The sequence below is a fragment of the Rhinoraja longicauda genome, chromosome 24 (assembly GCF_053455715.1).
Source record: "Rhinoraja longicauda isolate Sanriku21f chromosome 24, sRhiLon1.1, whole genome shotgun sequence".
NCBI classification, from domain to species: domain Eukaryota; kingdom Metazoa; phylum Chordata; class Chondrichthyes; order Rajiformes; family Arhynchobatidae; genus Rhinoraja; species Rhinoraja longicauda.
In genome coordinates, this window is record NC_135976.1 from 19,537,856 (window position 1) to 19,559,373 (window position 21,518).

At 55.6% G+C, this 21,518-nt stretch overlaps 2 protein-coding genes across 2 annotated transcripts; one reads left to right on the top strand and one right to left on the bottom strand.

Moving 5' to 3' along the window:
- Nucleotides 1-4,836: 4,836 nt before the first annotated feature.
- LOC144605553 (immunoglobulin superfamily member 11-like) lies at nt 4,837-12,886 on the bottom strand. The gene is made up of 5 exons (XM_078420966.1): nt 12,829-12,886; nt 8,702-8,862; nt 7,919-8,123; nt 5,531-5,686; nt 4,837-4,991 (listed from the first exon to the last, which is right to left on the bottom strand). The coding sequence occupies exons 1-5, from the start codon at nt 12,884-12,886 to the stop codon at nt 4,837-4,839; spliced, it is 735 nt and encodes a 244-aa protein (XP_078277092.1).
- Nucleotides 12,887-13,978: 1,092 nt separating this feature from the next.
- LOC144605288 (thiosulfate:glutathione sulfurtransferase-like) lies at nt 13,979-21,093 on the top strand. Its single transcript, XM_078420395.1, has 4 exons — nt 13,979-14,118; nt 18,544-18,666; nt 18,928-19,087; nt 20,103-21,093. Exons 1-4 carry the CDS (start codon nt 14,106-14,108, stop codon nt 20,155-20,157), a joined length of 351 nt encoding a protein of 116 aa, XP_078276521.1. The 5' UTR covers nt 13,979-14,105; the 3' UTR covers nt 20,158-21,093.
- Nucleotides 21,094-21,518: the final 425 nt, after the last annotated feature.

The window sequence follows — 21,518 nt, forward strand, 5'->3', positions numbered from 1 at the left end:
CTGACCCGCTGTTAATCCAGCACTTGCTGTTTTTTTGCTCAGTCACAAACATGTTTGCCCGCCTCACTCTCCCCCACAGCCTTGTATCGATCCCAATCTAATCCCACTGCACCCTCTCTATACAGTTCCCAGTTAATCATAAACCATTGCCACAGTCCCACTTTCTCTACAGTTCCCATTCACAAATTCCAAACACATCCCACGGCACCCAACTTTCCCCATAGAAGTGTACAAACCCCCCCAAACTAATCCCGTTGCCCCACTCTCTTTCCCATGCTCTGGACCAGTCCCAAACAAATCCCACTGCCTATTCTCACTCCACAGCCCAGTGTAATTCCTTCAACTAATCACACTTCCCCACTCGAAGGTATTTATTCACAAAATGCTGGAGTAACTCAGCAGGTCAGGCAGCATCTCAGGAGAGAAGGAATGCGTGACGTTTCAGGTCGAGACACTTCTTCAGACCTCGACCCGAAACGTCACCCATTCCTTCTCTCCCGAGATGCTGCCTGACCTGCTGAGTTACTCCAGCATTTTGTGAATAAATACCTTCGATTTGTACCAGCATCTGCAGTTATTTTCTTACACTCCCCTCCCCCCATCTCGTTTAACCAGTCCCACAGTTCACCACATTGTATTCCTTCCCCGGCCATCAACCTACCAGGCACCGCCCTGCCTGAGGTCATTTGTTGCCGGACCTGATTAGTCCTCGTCTTTTCTCGCCTCCAGCTCGTCACCCCCTCCCAGCTCCTCTCATTCCGAAGAAGGATCTCGACCCCGAAACGCCACCTATTCTTTTTTCTCCAGAGATGCTGCCTGACTCGCTGAATTACTTTGTGAAGATGGCACTCTGTGTCTATCTTTGGTGAAACCAATCTACAGTTCTTTATTTCTCCACTGCAATGAAACCCGCCCCACTCTCACCCCACAACACTGTACCAAACCCAGAACTAATCTCCCTCCCGCCGCTCTGTATCAACCACAAACTAATCCCCTAGCACTGTATCAAACTACAAACTCAATACACTGGCCAACTCTCCCCACAGGCCTGTAGTAGTCCTAATTGTGGATGATCAGCCATGATCACAATGAATGGCGGTGCTGGCTCGAAGGGCCAAATGGCCTCCTGCACCTATTTGCTATGTTTCTATATTAAATGAATCACACTGCCCCGCTCGGGCGGTACATTGGCACAGCGGGGGAGTTGCTGCCTGACAGCGCCAGAGACCCAGGTTCGATCCTGACTCCGGGTGCTGTCTGCACGGAGTTTGTCCATTCTCCCTGTGACCTGCGTGGGTTTTCTCCGGGATCTCCGGTTTCCTTCAAATACTTTGTAGGTTAATTCGCCTGGTAATTTGTAAATTGTCCCTCGTGTGTAGGAACGTGTTAGCGCACGGGATCGCTAGTCGGCTCGGACTCGGTGGGCCGAAAGGCCTGTTTCCGCACTGTATCTCTAATCTACATTCTCTCTCCCCACACTCCAACATAACTTCCGATCTAATCTCACCAGCTCACCCTTTCCCCACAGTCCTGAACACACTCCGCCGCCCCAAGCTCCCCCAACAGTTCTGAATCAAAGCAAGCCAATCCCAATGCCATGTGCTCTTCCCACTGCCCCGACAATCCCAAATACTATTCCCACTGCCCCTCTCCCCCCAGCGCCCTTTAGAAAATCTCTAACCAACCCCAGCCCTGCATGAATCCCGCCATTGCCCTCTCTGCCCACAGCCCTGTGTCACCGCGGGCTCAGCCTCTCTCTCCCGTGTCTCTCCTCATGCTGAGAGGCGGCGATGGACCGGGAGCGGGAGCCAGGATCGGGAGCAGCGTTGAGGGGGCGAGTGCCGAGCCGGTGCCGAGCCGGGTTCAGCTGCCGCTCGCACCTGGAGCGTCCACAAGGTGAGCGACCCTTCCAGTGCGGCCCACCCGCTCCTGCGGCGACCCCGCCACCGGCGCTGCTTCGGGGGCGCCTCTGCGGCAAGCGCTTTCACACCGCCAGCGAGCTGACCTTGCACCGGTAGAGCTACGGCAGCGAGCGTCGCTTCTCCTGCCCCCCTGCGAAGTGCTTCCACACCGCCGGTAAACTGCGGCGGCACCGGCGCGCCCACCTGCCCGCGACCCCCGCACACCTGCCCCCACACACCTGCCCGCGACCCCCGCACACCTGCCCCCACACACCTGCCCGCGACCCCCGCACACCTGCCCCCACACACCTGCCCGCGTCCCCCGCACACCTGCCCCCCGGTTTGGGGGGGTGTGGGGGTGTGTGTGCTGGGGGTGGGGGGGGGGTGTGGATTGTAGGGAGGGGGTGTGCTGGGGGTGGGGGTGGTTTGGGGGGGTGCTGGGTGGGGGTGTTTTGGGGGGGTGTGTGTGCTGGGTGGGGGTGGTTTGGGTGTGTGTGTGCTGGGGGTGGTTTGGGGGGGGGGTGTGTGCTGGGGGTCAAGTCAATTTTATTTGTATAGCACATTTAAAAACAACCCACGTTGACCAGTGGTTTGGGTGTGTGTGAACTGGGGGTGGTTTGGGGGGGTGTGTGCTGGGGGTGGGGGTGGTTTGGGGGGGTGCTGGGTGGGGGTGGTTTGGGTGTGTGTGTGCTGGGGGTGGTTTGGGGGGGGGGTGTGCTGGGGGTGGGGGTGGTTTGGGGGTGTGTGTGCTGGGGGTGGTTTGGGTGTGTGTGTGCTGGGGGTGGGGGTGGTTTGGGGGGGTGTGTGCTGGGGGTGGGGGTGGTTTGGGGGGGTGCTGGGTGGGAGTGGTTTGGGTGTGTGTGTGCTGGGGGTGGTTTGGGGGGGTGTGTGCTGGGGGTGGGGGTGGTTTGGGGGTGTGTGTGCTGGGGGTGGTTTGGGGGTGTGTGTGCTGGGGGTGGGGGTGGTTTGGGGGGGTGCTGGGTGGGGGTGGTTTGGGTGTGTGTGTGCTGGGGGTGGTTTGGGGGGGTGTGTGCTGGGGGTGGGGGTGGTTTGGGGGTGTGTGTGCTGGGGGTGGTTTGGGGGTGTGTGTGCTGGGGGTGGGGGGGGTTTGGGGGTGTGTGTGCTGGGGGTGGTTTGGGGGTGTGTGTGCCGGGGGTGGGGGTGGTTTGGGGGTGTGTGTGCTGGGGGTGGTTTGGGGGTGTGTGTGCTGGGGGTGGGGGTGGTTTGGGGGGGTGTGCTGGGGGTGGTTTGGGGGTGTGTGCTGGGGGTGGTTTGGGGGTGTGTGTGCTGGGGGTGGGGGTGGTTTGGGGGTGTGTGTGCTGGGGGTGGTTTGGGGGTGTGTGTGCTGGGGGTGGTTTGGGGGTGTGTGTGCTGGGGGTGGGGGTGGTTTGGGGGGGTGTGCTGGGGGTGGTTTGGGGGGGGGTGCTGGGGGTGGTTTGGGGGTGTGTGTGCTGGGGGTGGGGGTGGTTTGGGGGTGTGTGTGCTGGGGGTGGTTTGGGGGTGTGTGTGCTGGGGGTGGGGGTGGTTTGGGGGGGTGTGCTGGGGGTGGGGGTGGTTTGGGGGGGGTGTGCTGGGGGTGGGGGTGGTTTGGGTGTGTGTGCTGGGGGTGGTTTGGGGGGGGGGGCTGGGGGTTGGGGTGGTTTGGAGGGGCGAGCAGAGTCAGACACTCACAGCAACACCGGGACACAATCAGCCTGTTTAATTCCGGCTCATTCCCACTTTCCAGTCGGGCGCGGGAATTGTCCACGCTGATCTCCCGGTGTCCTGGACATCCCGGACAAAGCCGGCGAAGGAAGAGCTCAGAGGGTCCGGCCTGACCTGCGGAGGGAGCGCTCCCGATCGGGCTGCCAGGGCTGGCGGGGACTAGCGGCCTGTGGAGAGAGGGGAGCGAGAGTCAGTGGGGGGAGTGAGGGTGGGGAAGGGTCAGCCGGCGCGGGGGAGGTGTGGTTCGGGGTTGGGTGGGGGGGGGGGGTAGGGATAGAGACAAGTAGGGGAGGGGGGAAAGGGTCAGCCAGGGGGAGGGGTGGGTGGGTAGGGGAGGACAGTGGCTCGCCCTGCCCCCTGCCAGTCTGGCCGGACTGAATAGAAGCAGCAAGGGTGGGGAATGGTCCGCCCGGGGGAGGGGTGGGTGGGTGGGTGGGTGTGGAAGGACCGTGTCGTGCCCTGGCCGGACTGACCTGCGCTGCTGCTGCCCGGCGCCCAGGCCGCTGCCCGGCCCTCTTGGAGTGTAGCCAAAGGACAAGCCCAAACAGAGTGAGGATAATCACGGCCATGACCAGCGTGATGCCAATGCCCGCCGCCATGCTGCCCACACTATCCTGGACTGTGTGAGGATGGCACAGAACTATCACAATCATCCACACAGTCCTATCCCAACAGTGCCGACCCACTCCCACTGTCCAATCCCAACAGATCCCCTCCCACTGTCCAATCCCACCAGATCCCCTCACACTGTCCAATCCCACCATGTCCCCTCACACTGTCCAATCCCACCAGATCCCCTCACACTGTCCAATCCCACCAGATCCACTCCCACTGTCCAATCCCACCAGATCCCCTCCCACTGTCCAATCCCAACGGATCCGTCCCCTTCCCACTATCCAATCCAGACAGTACTGACACCCTCCCACTGTCCAATCCCACCAGATCCCCTCACACTGTCCAATCCCACCAGATCCCCTCACACTGTCCAATCCCACCAGATCCCCTCACACTGTCCAATCCCACCAGATCCCCTCCCACTGTCCAATCCCACCAGATCCCCTCACACTGTCCAATTCCAACAGATCCCCTCCCACTGTCCAATCCCAACAGATCCCCTCACACTGTCCAATCCCAACCCCTTCCCACTGCCCAATCCCAACCCCCACCCACTGCCCAATCCCAACCCCCACCCACTGCCCAATCCCAAGGGTCCCGACCCAATCCCACATACTCAAGTCCACAATTCCATTAGATCCCAACACTCACATATCTCCAGTGTCAGTGTCATGGAACATGATTCTGAGGCCAAGACGTTGGAGGCGATGCAGAGATACACACCAGAACTGTCCACCGATAGGTTCTGAATGAGCAGAATCCCCGAAGAAGCTGCTGGGGAGATGTCATCGGGTCAGACACAGGGTGAAGCTCCCTCTACACTGTCCCATCACACACTCAGGTCAGACACAGAGTGAAGCTCCCTCTACACTGTCCCGTCACACACTCCCGGGGCACGGGTCAGACACAATTAGTGGCGCAGCGGTAGAGTTGTTGACTTATGGCGCCAGAGACGCGTGTTCGATCCTGACTACGGGTGCTCGTCTGTACGGAGTTTGTACGTTCTCCTTGTGACCGCGTGGGGTTTCCCTGGGATCTCCAGTTTCTTCCCACACTCCAAAGACGTACAGGTTTGTAAATTAATCGGCTTGGTATAACTGCAAATAGTCGCTAGTGTGTGTAGAATAACGTTAGTGTGCGGGGATCGCCGGTCAGCGCGGACTCGGGGGGTCGATTGGCCAATGTCCATTCTGCATCTCTAAACTGAACAGAAAGTTCCTCTACGCTGTCCCGTCGCACACTCCCGGGGCACGGGTCAGACACAAGTGGAAAGGCGAGGCTCCCTCTGCACGGTGCCTTCACACACTCACTGTGAGAGTTGTTGAGGATCTGGTTCCCGCTGGAGTCCACTTTCCACCAGCTGTACGTCGGTGCAGGATTGCCACTGGACGAGTCACAGATGAGGAGCATTGTGGCCCCGAGCTCTTCCTCGCCCCTCATCACGCACTGAGGCGGGGAGGGGACCTCTGGAAAGCACAGGCCAAAGATGGAACCCACCGCCTCCTTCACCCGACACTCTACCATCCCCACCCATCCCACTCCTAATCACCCCATCTACCTCCCTCTGCCCATTATACATTCTGCCCATCTACCTCGCTTTTTCTCTCTCCCTCGCTCGCTATCCCCGTCTATCTGCCTTTCTCCATCTCTCGCCGACTCCTCATTCTTCCACTTGCCCACATCCTCACTCCTCCCAATCAGCTGCGCTCCTCTCTCATTCCCTTCATCGCACTTTCGTCTTTGTCCCTTCTTTATTGTACGCTCTTTCCACCCTTTCTCTCCTTGAACCCTCTCCACTGCCAATTCCGCTAAGTATATCCCTCAAAACCCTTCCTCACCATATATCTGTATAAACCTATTTTGAAATCAGAAATTACAGCAGGATCTTGATCAGCTGAGGAATGGCTAATGCAGGTAAGTGCAAGGTATTGCATTTTGGAAAATCAAACCAGGGAAGAACCTTCACATTCAATGGCTGAGCTCTAGGGGGTGTTGTAGCGCAGATTTACGTGTGGTACATATCTCCTTGAATATGACAACACAGGTAGACAGGGTGGTTGAGAAGACCTTTGGCACATTGGCCTTCATCGGTCAGAGTATTGAGTATAAAAGTTGGGATGTCTTGTTACAGTTGTACAAAACGTTGGTTAGACAGCATTTGGAGTATTCTGTTCAGGTTTGGGCACTCTGCTATTGGGAGGATGTTGTTAAGCTAGAAAGTGTGCAGAGAAGATTTACAAGGATTTTATCAGAACTCAAGGGCCTGAGCTTTTGGGAGAGGTTAGCCTGGCTAGGACTTTATACCTTGGAGAGCAGGAGGCTGAGGGGTGATCTTGTAGGGTAGCGGTGTGTAAAATCACGAGAGGAATAAAAGGGATGAATGCACAGTCTTTTACCCAGAGTAAGAAAATCAAGAACCAGAGAACATGTTTAAGGCGAGAGAGGAAAGATTTAACAGGAACATGACGGGCATGACGAGGGTGGTGGGTACATGGAACGAGCTGACAGATGAGGTAGTTGAGGCAGATACTATAACAACATTTAAAGATATTTGAATAGTACATGAAGAGGAAAATATTATCCAACTCTGGGCCAAACGCGGGCAGGTGGGACGAGCATTGATGGGTAATCCTAGATGGCATGGACAAATTGGGCCGAACGGCCTGTTTCGTTCAGTGTGATTCTATGACTAGGCGTGTATACAGTGGAATTTAGAAGGATGAGAGGAGATCTTATCGAAACGTATAAGATTATTAAGGGGTTGGACACGTTAGAGGCAGGAAACATGTTCCCAATGTTGGGGGAGTCCAGAACAAGGGGCCACAGTTTAAGAATAAGGGGTAGGCCATTTAGAACTGAGATGAGGGAAAACTTTTTCAGTCAGAGAGATGTGAATCTGTGGAATTCTCTGCCTCAGAAGGCAGTGGAGGCCAATTCTCTGAATGCATTCAAGAGAGAGCTGGATAGAGCTCTTAAGGATAGCGGAGTCAGGGGGTATGGGGAGAAGGCAGGAACGGGGTACTGATTGAGAATGATCAGCCATGATCACATTGAATGGCGGTGCTGGCTCGAAGGGCCGAATGGCCTCCTCCTGCACCTATTGTCTATCGTCTATTGTCTATAATAGTAGCCGGCAAATCTCCATAACATCACGGCGAACCTGTTCTACACCCTTCTTAAATAACTATAACCGTTCCTCCCCTCCCCCCGTCTCTCTCCCATTCTCCTCTCCCAGCCTCGCCCTCCTTCCCCCTGTTCAGCCCCCCCCTCCTTGCCCCCCCCCACCCCCTCCCCCATTCCTGTTCCACCCTCTCTCTCCCCTTCCCTCTCCCATTCCCCTCCCCCCGCTTCCCCATCCTCTCCCTCCCTCCGTCGCACTCCTCCTTCCCCTCCCCCCTCCCCCCCTCCCCCCTCCCACACCACCTTCTTTCCCCTCCCCCCTCCCACACCACCTCCCTTCCCCTCCCCCTCCCACACCACCTCCCTTCCCCTCCCCCCCTCCCACGCCACTCCCTTCCCACCCCCTTCCCACCCCCTCCCTCTCCATTCTCCCTCCCTATTTATTCCCCCCTCCCCCATTCCTCTGCCCCCCCTCCCCACTCCCTCCTTCACATAATACCCTTCTCCTCACGCCTCCCTCGTTGCCCTCTCCAAGCCCCATCATTCCTCCCCCTCTCCCGCCGGCCCCTCGATCGCACCCAGCACGTTGAGCCGGACGGTGTGGATGCGTGGTTGGTGCTGGCGGGCCGGGTTGACGGTGATACACTGGTACAGACCCGCATCGTCCCGCTGTGCGCCCTCGATGACCACGCTGCCGCTGCGCCTGGGGTCGCCCACGAACCTTGCCCGCGCCCCCGTGCCCCAGGGACTGAAGGTGACCGTCCCGCCCTGGTACAGTATCACCTGCGGAGAGAGACACTTCCTGCAGTCCCGAGTGTAGGAGGGATAGACCGAGGGAGGGGAAGGGGGCAAGATCGGGGGAGCGGAGGGGGGGGGGGGGGGGAGCTAAAGAGCGTGGGGTGGTGGTGGGGGGGCGGTGGGTTAAAGAGGAGGGAAGGACGGACGGAGGGTTAAAGGGGGAGGAGACGGGGGGCTTAAAGGGGGAGGTGGGGTTGGGGCTAGACCGGTGGGGATGGGGGGGGGGGGGTGTTTAAAGCGGAAGGTAAAGGAGGATTAAGTGGGAGGGGAGGATAAAGGATGAGGGCAGTGAAGGGGGTGTGGAACGGTGGGGGGATTAGACTGGGTGGGTGGGGTATTTGTGTGTGGGTGGGATCAGTGTTGGTGTGGTAGTCTGAGGTAGGGACGGTGCGGAGTCTGTATTAGCCCGAGCAGTGTGGGGTGAGCCACAAACAGTAGGAGCCGGCTAACCTGTAACTTTGTCCACGCCGGAGATGGCCGCTATGCATTGTGTACCTTGGGTATGCAAGCAAAGAATTTCACTGTGCCTTGTCACATGTGACAATAAATATTCCATTCAATACCTGCGTGGGACGTCCATCACCAACTGTCGCCGTTAAACTCCACACGATGGAAAGTCTGGAGACGTCCTGGGCATTGGAAATGTCACAGGGCAGCTTCGCATTCAAACCCCGCAGAACAGAGACGGACACGTCGCCAGCGGTCCACGCACAGAGGTTCAGCACTGAACACACAGGAGCAAACGGCAGAGTGAAGCAATCAACCGTCGGCCTGTCACGCACTCCCAGGGAACAGATCCCAGCCTGTAACCCACTCCCATGGAACAGATCCCAGCCTGACCCACTGCCATTAATCAGATCCCAGCCTGTAACCCACTCCCATGGATCAGATCCCAGCCTGACCAACTCCCATGGAACAGATCCCAGCCTGACTCACTCCCAGGAATCAGATCCCATGTCCCACTCCCATGGAACAGATCCCAGCATGACCCACTGCCAAGCAACAGATCCCAGCATGACCCACTCCCATGGAACAGATCCCAGCATGACCCACTGCTAGGGAACAGATCACAGCCTGACCCACTCCCAGGGATCAGATCCCATGTCCCACTCCCATGGAACAGATCCCAGCATGACCCACTGCCAAGCAACAGATCCCAGCCTGACCCACTCCCAGGGAACAGATCCCAGCCTGACCCACTCCCAGGGAACAGATCCCAGTCTGACCCATTCCCAGGGAACAGATCCCAGCTAGTGACCCACTCCCAGGGAACAGATCCCAGCCTGACCCACTCCCAGGGAACAGATCCCAGCCTGACCCACTCCCAGGGAACAGATCCCCCCAGGTATCTGTCGTTCTAGATATAAATATCGAGCCAGCACCGCCCTTCAATATCATCATATGTATCACAAAATGCTGGAGTAACGCAGCAGGTCAGGCTTCAATATCATCATGGTTGATCATCCAAAATCAGTACCCCGTTCCTGCTTTCTCCACATATCCCTTGATTCCGTTAGCCCTGAGCGATATCTAACTCTCTCTTGAATACATCCAGTGAATTGGCCTCCACTGCTTTCTGTGGCATTTTGGTTATGCTGCATGTGGAGTACTATTTAGTTTAACTCTGCGCCGTGTTTGGCACAGGCATTGTGGGCCGAAGGGTCTGTCCCTGTGCTGCTCTATGTTGTTAGACCCCAGTCTGTGGATCTGGTATTCTCTATACTAATCCCCAACCCCCTGGTTTAGACCCCAGTCTGTAATTCACTCCTGTGGATCGAAACCTTCAACACCTGGCGGGCGGCAAGGTAGCACATCTGGAAGCGTTGCTGCCCAGCACCAGTGACCCGGGTTCCAACCTGACCTTGGGTGCTGCCTGTGTAGAATATGCACCCACCACCCTGCCCACAGAAACAGCAACTCCAGTCTTCGTGTCATCACGCTGTGTTTTAATTCACATTTCCCAGAGGAGAACAGCGGTGCTAGGCTAAAGGGCAATTGATCGGTGGTTCAATCGGTTCCTATTAAATCTTCCCCCCCCCCCCCCCCTCCCCCCCTCACCTTAAAGCTGAGTCCGCTAGTTCTCAATCTCACTACTCTGGGCAATAGAGACCCGATCTACTGCTCTCATGATTTTGGACACCAAGGAATTGTTTCAGCCTGCTCAACCTCTCCCTGTAACTCAGCCCTCAACTCATGCCAACTTCCTCGTAAATCTTCTCTGTGACCTTTCCAGCTTGACAACATTATCTCCATAACAAGGTGCCCAAAACTCAACACAATGCTCTAAACGTGACCTCACAAATGCCTTAAATAATTGCAACATGATCTCCCAACTTCTGTACACAATACTCTGACTGATGAAGGCCAATGTGTCGTAAGGCTTTTTTGACGCGATCAACCTGTGATGCCACTTTCAAGGAGCCTACTGTATATACCTGCACTCCTACATCCCACTGCTCTACAAAACTCCCCAGAGCCCTACCATTCACTATGCTGATCCTGCCTATGTTAGACGGCCCAAAATGCAACACCTCTCATTTCTCTGTATTAAATTCCATCAACTATTCCGCAGCAAATCTGGGCCAATCGATCAAGAACCCTGCTGCAAGTTTTTTACATCCATCTTAACTATCTATATACTAAAACTCTCGTTCGTTTGTTTGTTTGTTCCTGAACTACAGCCAAAACGGTACACGATAGCGCGACAATTTTAGGCCCACCTTACTCACCGTCGACCCTTTGGTGCTAATGGAAGAAGTTTCATTGAAATCGGTGTTCTATTTTTAAAGTTATTCACGTTTTTAAGTTTAAAATCTCTCTCCTCCCGGAGGGATGGGGTGGAGGGAGGGTGGGGAGGATGGAGGGGATAAGGGGGGTTGAGGGGGGGGGTGGGTGGGGGGGGGGGGGGGAGGGGAAGGGGGAGGGGGGTTATCTCTAACCCCATCCAGCACCTAAACTCCACCCTATCTCTAACCCCATCCAGCATCTAAACCCCTCCCTTTTCCAGCAACCCTCTTCATCTCTCTCTCTTTGCATCACCCGATATGCCTCTCTCTCGCCAAGCTGTTTGGCTGGGTTGCTAGGTACATTCCGATCCGCCCGCCTCTCCCCCTGTCGAATCATACTGTTCCCCAGAGCCTTTGGACTTTCCACGGTCGGTGTGTGGTGGCAATGGGTTCAACAGGTGAGGCTCCTGAACTCATGCCTCGGCCCTTCCTCACTGTGTGGGGACCCATGGGCTGGGGAGGGGAATGGAGAGGGGGAAAGGGAGAGAGGGATGGGAGAGAGGGGGATAGAAGAGGAGAGTGAGAGGGGGGATAGAAACATAGAAAATAGGTGCAGGAGGAGGCCATTCGGCCCTTCGAGCAAGCACCGCCATTCATTGCGAACTTGTGGACACGTTGCCCTCTATGAATCGCACCAAGTGTGTGTGGAGTGGGTGAGAAAGTGGGATAACACTGAAGTGGTGTAGAGGGGATGAATAGTCAACGTGGACTCCGTGTTCACATATTGTGCTCTCTAAACTAAACTAATTAGATGCCAGTGTGCCACCAAGTCCTGGCGAGCTATAACCACTATCCCCAGCCGGAATCCCTGGATCAGACCGCAGTTCCCAGCTAAACACCCGGCGTGTTGATGGGAATATCTCTATGGAATCTGCTGTCCCCACCCCCTCTCCCCCCCCCCCCCCCCCCCCCACCTCCGTCCCTCTGCTTGTCTCCCGCCTGACTGCCCAAATACAGACAGTCACTGTCCTGTCGTCACCAACTCACAAACTTTCTCAGCCAAGCCTGTGAACCAGATCTCTCTCTCTCTCTCTCTCTCTCTCTCTCTCTCTCTCTCTCTCTCTCTCTCTCTCTCTCCTCTCTCTCTCTCTCTCTCTCTCTCTCTCTCTCTCTCCTCTCTCTCTCTCTCTCTCTCTCTCTCTCTCTCTGTCTCTCACTCTCACTCTCTCTCTCTTTTTTTTCTCTCTGCACTAACCCTCAACATCTCAGACCACTGCGATCTGTCCTGAATCTGCTCCGTGACTGAGTCAACACAGCCTCTGTTGAAGAGAATTCCAAACACCTCCCCTGTGGGGGGAGATATTTCTTCCGTCTCTGCCCTGAACGCCGAGCCCTCACTCTGAGCCGCCCCCCCCCCTGGTTCCAGACTCCCATCATACTTTTGTGTGTGTTCTGCTCTGCCTCTGCCGCCCTCTTTCCTGTTTCCCTTCCTCTTCTCCACCAACCCCCGTCCCTTCCCCTTCCCTCATTCCCTTCCCCACACCTTTCCCACCCCACCCCTCTATTCCTCCCCACCCCTCTCATTCCACACCCTTCTCTCCATCCCCACTCCTCTCTTCCTCCCCACCCCACCCTCCCCCACCCATCTCTCTCCCTCTCTCCATCCCCACCCCTCTCTCGCTCCCCACCCTCTCCATCCCCGTCCCTCTTTCCCACCCCCACACCACTCTTTCCCTACCCAACCCATCTCCCTCCCCACACTCCATCCACCCCTCTCTCCCCCTCCCCCCACAACCCTCCATCCCCCCTCCCCTCCACACCTGTCTCTCCCAACCCCACCCCTCTCCCTCCCCACACTCCACCCCCCCCCCTCTCTGCCCCACACTCCACCCCCCCTCTCTCCCCCCCCCCCCCCCCTCCACACCGGTCTCTCCCTACCCCATCCCTCTCTGCCCCACACGGACCTTGGAGGCCGTGCAGAATCCCGCTCCAGACCACGACACACATAGGATGCCGTCCCATTATGGAGAGGCTGGGCTCGTTCTGAGTGTCTCTGAATCAGACGACAGCCCATTCCCTCGCCCCCCCCCCCCTCCAACTCTCCTCTCGGTCCCTCCTCTCCCTGCCCACCACTCACACTCTCGGCTCAACAACTATAGTGCTCGCTCGCTCAGCGCATCATCGCCCCATCTATATCTCCCGTCCCCGCTTCTCCCCGGAGCATGAGAGGCTGGGGAGTGACCATTGAGAGGTTTATAAAATAGTGAGGGTTGTACATAAGGTAGACGGTTGTAGTCTTTTCACCAGGGAGGGGAAGTTAAAACCAGGGGACATAGGGTTATAGTGAGTAGGGAAAGATTTAAAAGAGAGCTGAGGGGAAACTTTTTCATACTGAGGGCATGGGTGTGTGGAACAGCTACATCTCCCCCTCCGCCCCCCTCCCCCCTCCGCCACTCTAACACACTTTAGCCCTGCGCCAGATCCTTGCACCTGTAATATTGCCGCATCCACCCTCTCCATGTCTGGAATCCCTCCAGCCCCACCTCCCTGCCCTATCTCTGTAACCAGCTCCCGAGATATGTCATAGGCACAAATGCTGGAGTAACTCGGCGGGACAGGCAGCATCTCTGGGGAGAAGAAGGGGACGTTGAGGGTCTCAGACAGAAGTCTGAAGAAGGGTCTCGACCCGGAACGTCACGCATTCCTTCTCCGGGGATGCTGCCTGTCCCGCTGAGTTTATCCAGAGTTTTGTGTCTATCTTCGGTGTAAACCAGCATCTGCAGTTCCGTCCTACACTCTACTCTGAAACCCCCGGCAGCCCCTCCCAATCTATAACCACTGCAGCCCGTAAAACCTCTCCCTATCTCTACCCCCCTCCAGCCCTAAACTCCACCCTATCTCTAAACCCCTCCAGCACCTAAACTCCACCTTATCTCTAACCCCCTCCAGCACCTAAACTCCACCTTATCTCTAACCCCCTCCAGCACCTAAACTCCACCCTATCTCTACCCCCTCCAGCCCCTAAACTCCACCCTATCTCTACCCTCCTCCAGCACCTAAACCCCTCCCTTTTCCAGCAACCCTCTCCACCTCTCTCTATTTCCGTCACCCGATATGCCTCTCCCTCGCCAAGCTGTTTGGCTGGGTTGCTAGGTACATTCCGATTCGCCCGCCTCTCCCCCTGCCGAATCATACTGTTCCCCAGAGCCTTTGGACTTTCCACGGTCGGTGTGTGGTGGCAATGGGTTCAACAGGTGAGACTCCTGCATTCATGCCTCGGCCCTTCCTCACTGTGTGGGGACCTATGGGCTGGGGAGGGGAATGGGAGAGGGGGAAAGGGAGAGAGGGATGGGAGAGGGGATAGAAGAGTGGGGGGAATGAAACATAGAAACATTCGGCGGCGGGGATGGGGGTGGGCAGAGAACGACCCACACTGTACAATACAGGGAGGTGACGCGAGGCACCGTGTGTGTGTGTTTTATCGCCCAGCGCGTCGTGTCAGACCGGCCCGGGGCTGCGTGGGCAAGGCCGGGGCGGTAGATGAGGGAACAGCGGGGGCCTGTGGGGAGAGGGTGGGGGAGTGGGGAATATCAGTGTGGACTCACCCTGGTCCAGCGATAACGCGGGGGAGAGGGTATTCTATCAGTGAATGGTTCGGGAGCGGGGGGGGGGGGGTCAATGTTGGGGTCCGTTAAGGACTGTATCCTCCAGTTTACACGGCCCTCTCGTTCCCCCTGCGAAATGTAACACCCCATATGGACCCCGGTTAAACCTCCCGTGTCGCCCACACCGCAGTGTGTCCGGGTCTGTTACAGCCCCCCCCCCCCCCCCCCCCCTCTCTCTCACTCCCCGCCCCGTCTCAGCTCCACAGGTGGGAATCGTGTCTCGTCCACTAAATACACCTGACCATTGCACTGGTCCTCATAGCAAGCCCGCCAGAAACCTCCGCGCACCTCCCAACACGCACAGCCTCGCACCGACCACCTCTCTCCTCGACGATCCTCTCGGCCGAATGCAGGTAGCGGTTACAACCCCACGCTGTTTTTCTCGGAGCGGTCCATTCACCCGACTGACCAATTCTCTCCTTCATAGATACATAGAAAATAGGTGCAGGAGGAGGCCATTCGGCCCTTCGAGCCAGCACCGCCATTCATTGTAATCATGGCTGATCGTCCCCAATCAATAATCCGTGCCTGCCTTCTCCCCATATCTCTTAATTCCACTAGCCCCTACTCTATCTAACTCTCTCTTAAATCCATCCAGTGATTTGGCTTCCACTGCCCTCTGTGGCAGAGAATTCCACAATTTCACAACTCTCTAGGTAAAAAAGCTTTTTCTCACGTCAGTTTTAAATGGTCTCCCCTTTATTCTAAGACCGTGGCCCCTGGTTCTGGACTCCCCCACATTGGGAACATTTCTCCTGCATCTAGCTTATCCAGTCCTTTTATAATTTTATATGTTTCTATAAGATCCCCTCTCATCCTTCTAAACTCCAGTGAGTTAGCCTAATCTTTTCAATCTTTCCTCATATGTCAGTCCCGCCATCCCAGGGATCAATCTCGTGAACCTACGCTGCACCGCCTCAATTAGATGGATGTCCTTCCTCAAATTAGACCAAAACTGTACACAATACTCCAGATGTGGTCTTACCAGGGCCCTGTACAACTGCAGAAGAACCTCTTTACTCCTATACTGAAATCCTCTTGTTATGAAGGCCAACATTCCATTACCTTTCTTCACTGCCTGCTATACCTGTACGACAACTTTCAGTGGCTGGTGTACAAGGACACACAGGTCTCGCTGCACCTCCCCCTTACCTAACCTAACTCCATTGAGATAATAATCTGCCTCCTTGTTTCTGCCGCCAAAGTGGATAACCTCACATTTATCTATATTATACTGCATCTGCCATGCATCTGCCCACTCACTCAACCTGTCCAGGTCACCCTGCAACCTCCTAACATCCTCTTCACAGTTTACACTGCCACCCAGCTTTGTGTCATCCGCAAACTTGCTAGTGTTGCTTCTAATTCCCTCTTCCAAATCGTTAATACATATGGTAAATAGTTGCGGCCCTAACACCGAGCCTTGCGGCACTCCACTCGCCACTGCCTGCCATTCTGAAAAGGACCCGTTTACTCCTACTCGTTGCTTCCTGTCTGCCAACCAATTTTCTATCCATGTCAACAACCTACCCCCAATATCATGTGCTCTAATTTTAGTCACTAATCCCCCGTGCGGGACCTTATCAACGGCTTTCTGAAAGTCTAGATACACTACATCCACTGGCTCCCCTTCATCCCCTTTACTTGTCACCTCCTCAAAAAATTCCAGAAGATTAGTCAAGCATGATTGCCCTTTCATAAATCCATGCTGACTTGGACTTATCCTTTTACTGCTATCCAAATGCACCGTTATTACCTCTTTAATAATTGACTCCAGCATCTTCCCCATCACCGACGTCAGGCTAACTGGTCTGTAATTCCCCGTTTTCTCTCTCTCGCTCCTTTCTTGAAAAGTGGGATAACATTAGCTATCCTCCAATCCACAGGAACTGATCCCGAATCTATTGAACATTGGAAAATGATCACCAATGCGTCCACTGTTTCTAGAACCCAGGGGATTTATCATCCTTCAGTCCCATTAGTCTACCCAATACTACTTCTCGCCTAACGAAACTTTCTTTTAGTTCCTCTACCCGTCTAGATCCTCTGTCCTCCAGTACATCTGGGAGATTGTTTGTGTCTTCCTTAGTGAAGACAGATCCGAAGTACCTGTTCAACTCTTCTGCCATTTCCTTGTTACCCATAATAATTTCACCCATGTCTGCCTTCAAGGGACCCACATTTGACTTTGCTACTCTTTTTCTCTTAACATATCTAAAGAAGCTTTTACTGTCCTTCGTTATATTCTTGGCCAGCTTCCCCGCATACTTCATCTTTTCAGCCCGTATTGCCCGTTTTGTTACCTTCTGTTGTCCTATGAAAGTTTCCCAATCCTCTGGCTTCCGGCTACTCTTTGCTGTGTTATACACCTTTTATTTTCGTTTTATTCCATCCCTAACTTCCCTTGTCAGCCACGGTTCCCTCCTACTCCCCTTAGAATCTTTCTTCCTTTTTGGAATGAAATGATCCTGCGTCTTCCGGATTATGCCCAAAAATTCCTGCCATTGCTGTTCCACCGTCAATCCTGCTAGGATCCCTTTCCAGTCTACCTTGGCCAGCTCCTCCCTCATGCCTTCATAGTCCCCTTTGTTCAACTGCAACACTGACACTTCCGATTTAACCTTCTCCTTCTCAAATTGCAGATTAAAACTAATCATATTATGATCACTACCTCCAAGCGGTTCCTTTACCTCGAGTTCTCTTATCAAATCTAGTTCATTGGACAACACTAAATCCAGAATTGCCTTTTCTCTGATAGGCTCCATTACAAGCTGCTCTAAGAATCCAGCTTACAATGAGAGAGGGGGAATGAGAGGAAGGGGGTGGGATGGGCGCTTCGACCGCCCCAACGGATGGTTCGACTGCCCCGACCGCAGGAGAATAAAGAGGAAGGAACTGGAATTGCATTGCCTTCCATCACAGTGAGGGACGTGGGGGACTGCTGCGGTGGATGCTTATGTTAACTTTTATGTAGTTGTGTACCTTGTTGCTTTTTTAGTATGGCTGTATGGTAATTCGCATATCACTGTACCTTAATTGGTACACGTGACAATAAAAGACCTTTGAATGCGAGAGGGGTAAGGGGTGAAGAGGATTGGGACTCTCACGTTGACTGATTTTGTTTGTTTCTTTCTCTCTCCCCCTCTCTCTCACCCACTTCACTACCTTCCCCTCTCTCTATCCCCCATTTTACCCCACTTTCTCGCCCACTCCCTCCCTCTCCCCTTTCCTCACCCCTCCCCTTTCCCCTCCCCATTTCCCTACCCTCTCCCTTCATTCCCCCTCCCTCCCCCACCTCGATGCACTTCCCCCGCTCCCTACCTCGCACTCCCTCCCTCCCCGCTCCCCTCCCCCCCCGCTCCCCTCCCTCCCCCGCTCCTCCCACGCTTCCCCCTCCCTCCCTCGCTCCTCATCCCTCCCTCCCTTCGCTCTCCCTCTTCCGCTCCCCCTCCCTCCCCCGCTCCTCCCACACTTCCACCTCCCTTCCTCTCTTGCCCCCTCCCTCCCTCCCTCCCTCCCTCCCTCCCTCCCTCCCTCCCTCCCTCCCTCCCTCCCTCCCTCCCTCCCTCCCTCCCTCCCTCCCTCCCTCCCTCCCTCCCTCCCTCCCTCCCTCCATCTCTCACTCCCCCCTCCCTCCCTACCTCGCTCTCGCTCCCCCGCTCCTCCCACCCTTCCCCCTCCCTTCGCTCTCCCTCCCCCCCTCCTCCCACACTTCCACCTCCCTTCGCTCTACCTCCCCCCCTCCCCCGCTCCTCCCACACTTCCACCTCCCTTCCTCTCTTGCCCCCTCCCTCCCTCGCTCCCCCCTCCCTCCCTACCTTCGCTCTCCCTCCCCCGCTCCTCCCACCCTTCCCCCTCCCTTCCTCTCTTGCCCCCTCCCTCCCTCCCCCCTCCCTCCCCCCTCCCTCCCTCCCTCCCTCCCTCCTCCCTCCCCCCCCTCCCTTCTTACTCTCCCTCCCTTTCTTGCTCCCCCCACGACCCCTCTCTCTCCCTGACTTGTCCCACTGGCCACAGAGGGCGAGATTACTTGTGAAGAGCTGGAGATTATGATGGTGGATGGCAGAGTGCCCATCTTCGATGTCCGTAACCCGGATGAGGTGGAAAAGGGCAAAATCGTTGGATCTGTCAACATTCCAGGTGCAGAGCTCAGATCAGTGGGACAGGGGGAGAGTTTAACTGAATGGGTTGAAAGATAATGTGTGAAGGGATGAAACTTGTGAAACCAGTCCTGGCCTCTGGCGACAGAGGTTCAGGTGGGTGTGGGTGCTTAAGGTCATGGGCCGGCCGGGGTTGATGAACTCGCTTCTGGTCTACCTGCCCCCTCCTCCCTCCTCTCCCTGCCATGTTAGAGCAGCTGGCAGAGGCGGTGTTAACCCTTACCCTGCCTCTCCCCCGCAGTCGACGAGCTGAAGGATGCCTTCTCCCTGGATGCGGACAACTTTCAGGACCAGTTTGGGGTGGAGAAGCCGAAACAGGAATCGACGCTCGTATTTTACTGCAGGTCGGGGCGACGAGCGACCACGGCAGTGAAGGTCGCCCAGGGACTGGGCTACACCAGGTGGGTGATCCGAGAGAGGGGGAGCCCCCTACCACCGTCCCGTCACACACTCCCGGGGTGAGTGAAGCTCCCTCTACACTGTCCCATCACACACTCCCGGGGTGAGTGAAGCTCCCTCTACACTGTCCCGTCACACACTCCGGGGTGAGTGAAGCTCCCTCTACCCCGTCCCATCACACACTCCCGGGGCAGAGGTCTCTCTATGAGGGAGTCCTCCCCCTTTGCATCGGGGACCTGGGGTGGAGAGTGTTGCACAGAGCCATGGCCTGCAACAGGTACTTGGGCCGGTTCCCGGACTTGTCTGCCGCCTGTCACTTCTGCGGTGAGGAAGAGACCCCTGTTCGAATATCTGAAGGGGCGGCTCCTCAAGTTTTGGCTCCATTTTAGCCCCACGCTTCTGATTTTTGGGCACCCGGTATAGAGGGGGGAGGGTCGGGAGGGAGGAGGGGGGTCTTCCTATCGGTCTGCTCCTGGGCCTGGCCAAGCTGGTCATTCGCGGGTCCAGGCAGCGGTTAGTCGATGGCCGCACAAGTGTCGGCTGCCTGCCCCTGTTCCGGGCCTACGTCCGTGCCCGCGTACAAAGATACGAGAGGAACAAGATAGACCACTCGACCCTAAAAACCGTAGTACGTCAATGCGCCATCTTACTGCAGAAACGTGCAGAAACATTTTAAAAGAATAATAACAAAAATCTGTGAATTGATAGATGAGATGTATTCTGCATTTTAATGGTATCATCACACATACTGTTCCCCCAAAACACTGATTATACTGCGAGAGGCAAAACGGACGGCGGGGTTTTGCATAGTAAAGTGGCTCCTTTGCGTACTACACTTCAGTATAGGCGATTTCAACCGAGTGGTCCATCTTGTTCCTCTAGTATATTTGCCCCTGGAGAGGAGGGAACACGTGGTGTTCACGGGGACGCTGAACAGGGTGAAGCTCCCTCCATACTGTCCCGTCACACGCTCCAGGTGCATTTATTGTTGTGTTCTCTACATTGTTCTATATTTAGGGTCTTGAATTTAGCCGGTGGTTTCCAGGCGTGGACTGGCGAAGAGCAGCTGTGAGTGCGGAGCGTAAAGATGCTTTCCTGACTGCATCGTCCGGGGCAACGGCTCACTCGGACCAGGAAAGATCACGACTTGCTCAGGGGCAGGGTGCGGGGTTAATTCATGGTAGGATGTGTAGGAATTAAGGGCTGAGGGTTGAAGGTGAGGGGTTCTAGGCTTAGGGGTGAAGATTTAGTGGTTGGGAGTTGGTGGCTCTTCCAGGCTTGGGGTAAAGGTTTAAGGGTTGGGCTCTTTGCCAGGGTTTAGGGTTTAAGGATTGGCAGTGCCTGGGTGTAGGGTTTAAAGTATGGCAGTGCTAGGGTTTAGGGTTTGCAGTGCCAGTGTATAGGGTTTAAGGGTTGGCAGTGCTAGGGTATAGGGTTTAAGGATTGGCAGTGCCTGGGTATAGGGTTTAAGGATTGGCAGTGCTAAGGTATAGGGTTTAAGGATTGGCAGTGCTAGGGTATAGGGTTTAAGGATTGGCAGTGCTAAGGTATAGGGTTTAAGGATTGGCAGTGCCAGTGTATAGGGTTTAAGGGTTGGCAGTGCCAGTGTATAGGGTTTGGCAGTGCTAGGGTTTAGGGTTTAAGGGTTGGCACTGCTAGGGTTTAGGGTTTGGCAGTGCTAGGGTTTAGGGTTTAAGGATTGGCAGTGCCAGTGTATAGGGTTTAAGGGTTGGCAGTGCCAGTGTATAGGGTTTAAGGGTTGGCAGTGCTAGGGTTTAGGGTTTATGGGTTGGCAGTGCCAGGGCATAGGGTTTAAGGGTTGGCAGTGCTAGGATTTAGGAGTTGGAGGCCGGCCCAGTGATTAGGGGTGACGGGTTGATCCCAGTTCCACGTTTGGGAGAGATGACGTTCCGTTTGAAGATGAAACACACGGGTCTGCAGATGCTGGAATCTGGAGCAAAGAGTGGCCCTGCTGGAGGAACGCAGCGAGGGGAGATGCGGGTTCCCACCGGGGACGTACAGTGTTTATGGCAGGGGAGGGGGTTGGTGATGGGGAGTGGGTGTGCGCTCACAGGCGGGTGGGGGTGAGGCTGAGGCCATAGTTGGGGCGTCCTTGAATGGTGGGATAGGTTGGGTCTGAGTGGCCTCCTGCGGCCAATACTGGTGCCAGAACTAATGGAGGATAGTCGGCAGTGCAGCGCAGGCATGAGCTTTCTCCATCATCTCACGTCGGCATCACTGTCGGACAGGGCGGCGACCGCTCAGTGGGGTGGGTGGGCTATCTGCACCTGGTGGTGGGCGGCTGAAATAAACGCAAGCAAATGTTAATAAAAACCGAAGATTGTGTGCAAACACCCATGGTTTCGACTGTATCTCGTCGTTTAACAGTTTGGAGAGAGTGGAAGGGTAAGAGGACAGAGAGAGGGAGGGAGA